The 6,461-nt window shown below is 54.1% G+C and overlaps 1 protein-coding gene across 1 annotated transcript in view; it reads left to right on the forward strand.

The window, feature by feature from the left end:
* RAB11FIP1 (RAB11 family interacting protein 1) overlaps positions 1–6,461 on the forward strand; it is a 12,537-nt gene that overhangs the window by 1,032 nt on the left and 5,044 nt on the right. Inside the window, exons 2-4 of the mRNA XM_017831809.1 lie at positions 2,886–3,328; positions 3,534–4,341; positions 5,255–6,453. Of these exons, the coding sequence (XP_017687298.1) occupies positions 2,886–3,328; positions 3,534–4,341; positions 5,255–6,453 (2,450 nt within the window). The remainder of the gene's footprint in view (positions 1–2,885; positions 3,329–3,533; positions 4,342–5,254; positions 6,454–6,461) is intronic.

Consider the following 6,461-nt stretch of genomic DNA (forward strand, 5'->3'; position numbering starts at 1 on the left):
CGGCACACCAGGTGGGACAGGGTAACACGGGACTGAGCTGGGAAGGGACTGAGGAGGGCATGGGATGGGGGACTCTGGGCACCACAGGGGATGGGGAGAAGGATGGGGGGACCCTCTGTGTCCTACGGAGGCTGGGGAGGGGCCAGGAAGAGGGGTGCAGGGGCTTCTGTGTTCCACGGGAGCTGGGGAGAGGGATGAAGAGGGGACTCTGTGCCCCACAGGGTCCGGGGAGGAAGTTGAGGGGGCCCTCTCTGCTCCTCGAGGGTCAACCCCAGTTCCCCATGGGATGTCCCTGTTCCTCGTGGAAACCTCTGGACACTACAGGCATGTGTGGGTCTGGGGGGGAACCCTTATGCCCCATAGGGGACTGAGGTTCTCTTGGGGGACACGCATGCCCCACAGGGACCCCTCAAGCCCCATGAGTGCCCACAGGGTGACTCCTCAGGGCAGGGTCTCCCCCAGTGTGGGTGAGCCCCTGATAGCTCCTGGAAGAGGCCAGGGGCCCCCGGGAAATGTGGCCAGAGCTTTTCCAGGCAGTCCTGCCTGGTCCTTGGGTTTGATTTTTCACTATTTCTGTGTGTGTAGTGACACTGTACACAGGGAACAGCCAGGCTGGCTCCCGAAACCTGGTGTCCTCGGAATGCCGCCTCCCTGCAGTGGGGAACGAGCGCAGGCTCCGCCAGCTCTTTATTTATTTTCCTTAATAAACACTTAGCACATGCCAGGGTGGATATTTCCATGTTCCACGGGCTGCCCTCGCTGCTGTCAGCAGGACACCGAGCCGGGGTCGTTAATTCCCAGCTCCAACTCTGTGTCACACTCACTGCTTTGAACATAAACAGTGGGGCGGTGAAATCCAGGGGTGGTGCCTGGGAGGGTTTTGCTGGGAGTCAGCAGCCTTGTAATGTGGCTGGTGAGTCACCTTCCTCCTCTGGCTCACCTGAGCAGGGCCAGGAGCTGCCACCCCTTGTCAAGGCTTAATTAGGCCGCGGGTTCATTAAGGCTGTGTCAGGCACTGCTGTGTTTACACTGCGGAGCCCAGCGTGCCCTCGGTCAGCAGAGCCCGGGGCCAGCGCCTCGGGCCCCGGCGGGTGCCTTTGTGTCTGTCTGGGCAAAGGAAAATTGAGGGGGAGGAGAAAAGAAAACCCAGCTTCGGTGCTCCTGGGGAAATTTCCTGATATTTTCGGTTGTTTCCAGCCCTCAGTTTCCTGTTTGAAGCCTGTTTTGTCCTGGCTGCCATGGTGATGTGTGGCTGCAAAGGGCTGGTTTTATTTGGAGAATAAATACAGGTGCTCACGAATGTGATAAACGCCATTAATGAGGTTTTTTTGTGGTTCGGGGGGTTGTCAGTCCGTGATTTCCTTCCAGTGGGGCTGTGTTTGGTCGGGGCTGAGCTGCCTTTGCTGAACACGTCGTTTGCTCCCGGGCAGGGAGCACATGGGATCAATTGTGGCACCGAAGCCCTGCGAGCACAGGATGCTCCTAGAAACCACGGGTTTGGAACAAAAGTGCCCAGTGCTGGCTCATGTTAAAGGCAAAGGATCTGTGATTCCCAGGCTGCAGCCTCAGGGACTGGGCAAAGCCTCAGTCTCCTGATAAAATCTCTTCCCTTGGTACCTTGTAACTCCAGGCTGGAGCATCTGACTGTAGCTCAAGGGTTCATTTAGAATTATAGAATCACAGAATGGGTTGGGTTGGAAGGGACCTTAAAGCTCACCCTGCCATGGGCAGGGACACCTTCCACTAGCCCAGGGTGCTCTGAGCCCCATCCAACCTGGCCTTCCAGGGATGGGGCATCCACAGCTTCTCTGGGCAACCTGTGCCAGGGCCTCACCACCTTCACAGGGAAGAATTTCTTCTGTATATCCCTCTGAAGTGTAGCAGATTCCTGAATCCATCTCCTTCAGTAATCTTCATTACTTCTGAATTTTCTCTGGGGCAAATTGCCTTTTCCTGTTCTCTTTCTTGTTGCTTCTAGTGCACCTTCAGAGGTTGAAGTGCAAATTTGATGGTGAGGCACATTTGCATGCTCTGTTTCCTTCCATAATTTTCCTGTTCCATCTGGTGAGGAGCAAGAAACCAGCGTTTTCCAGGCAGCCTTTCCCGTGGGTTCTGTGGAGTTGGGAATTCTGCGGCTCCAGCAATAGCCAAAACCACAGTGGTGTGCAGCGCTGATAATTCTCTTTCCTGGCCCACATGTGGTTTGAGAGTCACCGAGTGGTGGTTGAGGGCGTATGGATGGTGGGATTGTGGTTTGGGATGCCCTGAGCACTCACCACACGGAGCTCGGCGTTCTGGAGCCAGGTTTTGGGAAGGGATGTGACTCTGTCTGAGCGATGTCCTTCCTGGTGCTCCCTGCTCAGTCATGAGCTGGGGGAGGTGGGTGGAAATCCCCAGCGGTCTGCAGGGCTGGGGTTGGCTCTCTCCTGCTGATTAGAGGTTCCTTGGCTTAAGAGGCATTAGGGAGCTGGAATGAAAGGTATGAGGGCGTGGGACGCGTGTGCAGCAGCTCTTGGTGCCTCGTCTCGCTCTCGGCTCCCACTTCAAAGCCTGGCCTCTGCGAGTGTCAGGAGGAGATATGAAAGGGCAGAGGAGAGTGGCTGAGCTGAAATACAGGAATTCCATGTTGTGTTTCTGTTTTTCCTCCTTCTTTTTAACCCCTCCTCATCTGGGTTTCAAACCAAACCTTACTAATAACTTTCTGTTTACGATAAGGAATGTTTTCCTTGGCACCTGGGGCCGTGACTGTGACGTCCTCGTAAGATTAAAGGCTTTTCTTTTCCTACACTGGAGGCTGATTTGATTTTTCAAACATAAGCAACCTCTGTGTTCTCAATTACCCGTGCCTTGGGAACTGGTTGATAGAAGAAGTCTCCTTGTTGCTGCAGGTGGTACAAGCTTCACTCCAAACCAGGGAAGAAGGAAAAGGAGAGGGGGGAGATCGAGGTGGACATCCAGTTCATGAGGAGCAGCATGACAGCCAGCATGTTTGACCTGTCCATGAAGGACAAGCCTCGCTCTCCCTTTGGGAAGCTCAAAGACAAGCTCAAGGGCAAGAGGAGCAGCGGCCTCTCGGACACGGCGTCGGCGATCGTTCCCAGCACGACCCACTCCCCTGCTGACAGCGAGGACGAGGCGGTCGAGAAGGAAAAGAAGAAATCCAAGTTCAAAGCGCTGTTCTCCAAACCCGGGCTGCAGAAGACCCTGTCCCAGTCCATGTCAGTCCTGCCCACGCAGCAGCCCGTCACCCAGAAGGTTCGGCTTCGGCCCAGCGACTTCCAGCCCCAGTGGGATGAGGAGGAGTCTGAGACCTCTCCGACCTCAGAACGTGAGTATTGGCACTCGCTGCACTGGTGAGCACAAAGCCTTTCTCCAAAGGGTTGTTTACACTTTCCACAGCACTAGTTAAACTCTTCTTTCTGAAAAAATCCATGGAAAGCCCCTCCTGGCACTGAGGTTGTCAGTAGCAAGTGCCAGAGGAAAAGTTTTTCTTGTATCTTGAATTTTTCCCTGTTTGATTTTTTTTTTTCCAGGAGCCCTTGGAAATGCCCTGGAAGAGAAGCCAGCTCCTTCTCCTCTGTTTAAATCTCGTAAAACAGCCCTTTTGGACAGCAGGCAGCTAACCCAAGGAACCAGTAACCACACCAAGAAAGAAGGGCTCTCTTTGTTCAGTGGCCTGAAATCCAAAAGCGATCCCGTTTCCAAGTCTAGCCTGTGTATCAACGGCAGTCACGTTTATATGGAAGAAACCACGACGAAGGACAACACTCCAGCCTCCTCTCCCTCTCCTCTCAACTTCAGGAGGAAGCAGCTCTTCGCTTCAGAGGAGAACCTGTCCTCCAGGTCCAGCAAACCACCTGAAGAGACAGGAAGAACCTCTCCTAGTCAGGCTTTCTCTGGGCCCACGTCCTTGGAGACCTTCAAATCCATGACTCTGCCGTCGTACAAACTGCTGAGCAGTGAGGAGCCCCTGGACACCAGCGTTGCCCCGAGCACCGAGGCTGTGAGGGAGCCCAAAAAACCAGACCACAAAAAGTCTGCCTTGCTCTCCCTGGTCACTGGGAAGAAAGAAGTGGGGAAAATGGGAGATGCTGAGAATATTCCCGACAGGACCCTGCAGAGTGAGGAGAACAAAATTCCAGAAGAGAACAGTGAAGAGGAGGCCAAATGTCTTGAACCCCCAGCAGAGCTGGGCAGAGGGGACCCATCAGGAGACACTCAGAGCACAGAAGACACCTTTGCAAACAAGCGGCCGCTCGGCCCTGGTGAGGAGGAACAGAAACCCGAAAAAGCTGCTGCCCCAGCCAAGACCAAAGCTGTGAGGCCCACAGTGAAGCCCAGGTGAGTCCCAGCTGCTGATGGGAATTGGGATGGGCAGTGGTGGTGGCAGGGTGGTGGCGTGGGCTGTGTCCTGCCACACCTGGGCTCAGGAGCACCTGTGGGATTTACGCTGGCGTTGGGCACTTTGGTGGCCAATAACTCCCAGGCTCTTTCTGGGTACGAAGAAAAGATGGATATAGGAATGCTCCTTGTAAGTGATGCCAGAGTAGTGGTTCTCTGAGTGCAGGCACCTGTGTAGGTACTGCAGGGGTGATTTTTCTCACTGGATCTCCTGCAAAAACTAACTCTGCCCGAGCTGTGCGACTGGAACCTACCTGGGGTCAGAAATGCCTGTTCTAACATCTGTGCTTTCCTCTTCTCTACTTGGCTGTGGTCTTCCAAAGGTTAATCTTGGAGCCCTTCTGCTTTTGGCATCATTCACAGCAACACGAAGGGATTTTGTGTGGGTTTGTACACCAAGGCTTTTTCGGAAATTCTGCTCCTCTATCCTTCACACGCAGATATATATAAATTGTGTGTGTCTGGGGTTTTATATATATCTGTAGGTATGCCCTACTAATAAGGCTGTGGTTTGTGTGTATCCCTAACTCCTCATTTTCAGTGCTTCTCATGTTTAAATTTCTTGCCTATGAAGTGTTTTATGTACTAATAGACCTGCTTGGGGTGCAAAGAGATGGTGCTTAAAGCAACAAAAACAAGCTCTGCAGCAGAAGAGTTCTGACATAAATGACATAAAATCCTTTGTAAAGATGCAGTGAAGGATATAAAGTCTCTCAGACAGGCTCTGAGGTCTCTTGCAAATATAATTCATCCCCAGTGGCAGGAGCTGATGGAGGCTGGTGCTAAAGCTTGTCCGTTCCTGCCTCGTGTTGCATCTGCAAGTGACATGCGAGTTTTTTGTCCCTTTTTGCAGACTGGGCCTGTCTCCAGAGGAGGAACCCAAAGCCACGCTTCCTACTCTTGCACCTGACCCCCTCCCTGCTTTTCTTTCTGTGCACCGTATCAGCAGTGCCAGTAATCCTTTTGTTTCTAGAACGGGGCAGAAAGTCCAAGTGCCAGACTCTGAAAACATCACTAGTTCTTCTGCCTCTCTCACTTCTCCTGCTTTTGCTGCAGAGCTTTGGAATGACAAGAACCCCTTTACTCCCGAGTGGGACAGGGCATCCACAGCCCTGGATCCCGACAGGATTGCCCCTTTCCCTTCATCCCATCATCTTCCAGCCTCTGTTCCCAAAGCACCTCTTCCTGGACAGGTTTCTGCCAGGGGTAATAATCCCTTTGCTGCTGACTGGGGGCAGGGTCCTGAGAGCTCTGCTGTGGGGGCTTCCCAGAGTCTCTCTCTCCCTCCCACACCTTCCCTCCCCTCTGGTTGTCACTTCAATGACAATAATCCCTTCGTGTCCAAGTGTGGGGGCCAGGCAGGTGTGCCAGGTTTCCAAAGTGTCACTGGTTCTTCCCCTTCCTGCCTCCCTCGTGGTGAGGACTGTTCCTCAGCAGGTCACCCTGGTCGTGGTGCTTCAGGGGGCTCTGCAGATGTGGCTGGAAGTGAGCCCAGGGAGGAGCAGAAAGTCTGTGCTGGAGAGCAATGGGCAGAGTGTGCACCCCCCTTAGAGCCCCAGGCAGCTCCTCTGGCTAAAATCGGCTCACTTCCCCAGGTCAGAGCAGCCCTGGGAGCCTGCTCGGTGTCCCCTCGGGAAGCAGATGCAGAGAGGGATGGCAGTGAGGTCCTTGTCCCACCAGAGCCAACCCCACGGAGGGCTGTGGCACTGAGGAAGGGCCCATTGGTTTCCCAGGCTGAGTTAAAGGGTGATGCTCCTTCTTCAGGTGATGGTGTAAAATCCGTGCCTGGGCTCCTGTTACCTGCTGGTGAAGCCTCAGCTGCTCGTGGGTGCCTCCCCCAAAGTGGCTCCTCTGAGACTGTCCCTCCTCCAGTGACACCTGGAGGTGACAGGCCCTTAAGAAATGAAGGTGACGATGATTTATCTGCCGGTCTCACGAGTCTCAGGGCTGCCATTCCCGTTCCTGGAGACCGTGGCTCCAAAGTGGCCAGTTTGCCAGTGATCCTGGAGGGAGGCTCCGATGATGAGCTGCTGGGGGACTGCCAGGAGGGCCGTGGGCTC

This window comes from Lepidothrix coronata, unplaced genomic scaffold, assembly GCF_001604755.1.
Source record: "Lepidothrix coronata isolate B3197 unplaced genomic scaffold, Lepidothrix_coronata-1.0 Scaffold197, whole genome shotgun sequence".
Lineage (NCBI taxonomy): Eukaryota > Metazoa > Chordata > Aves > Passeriformes > Pipridae > Lepidothrix > Lepidothrix coronata.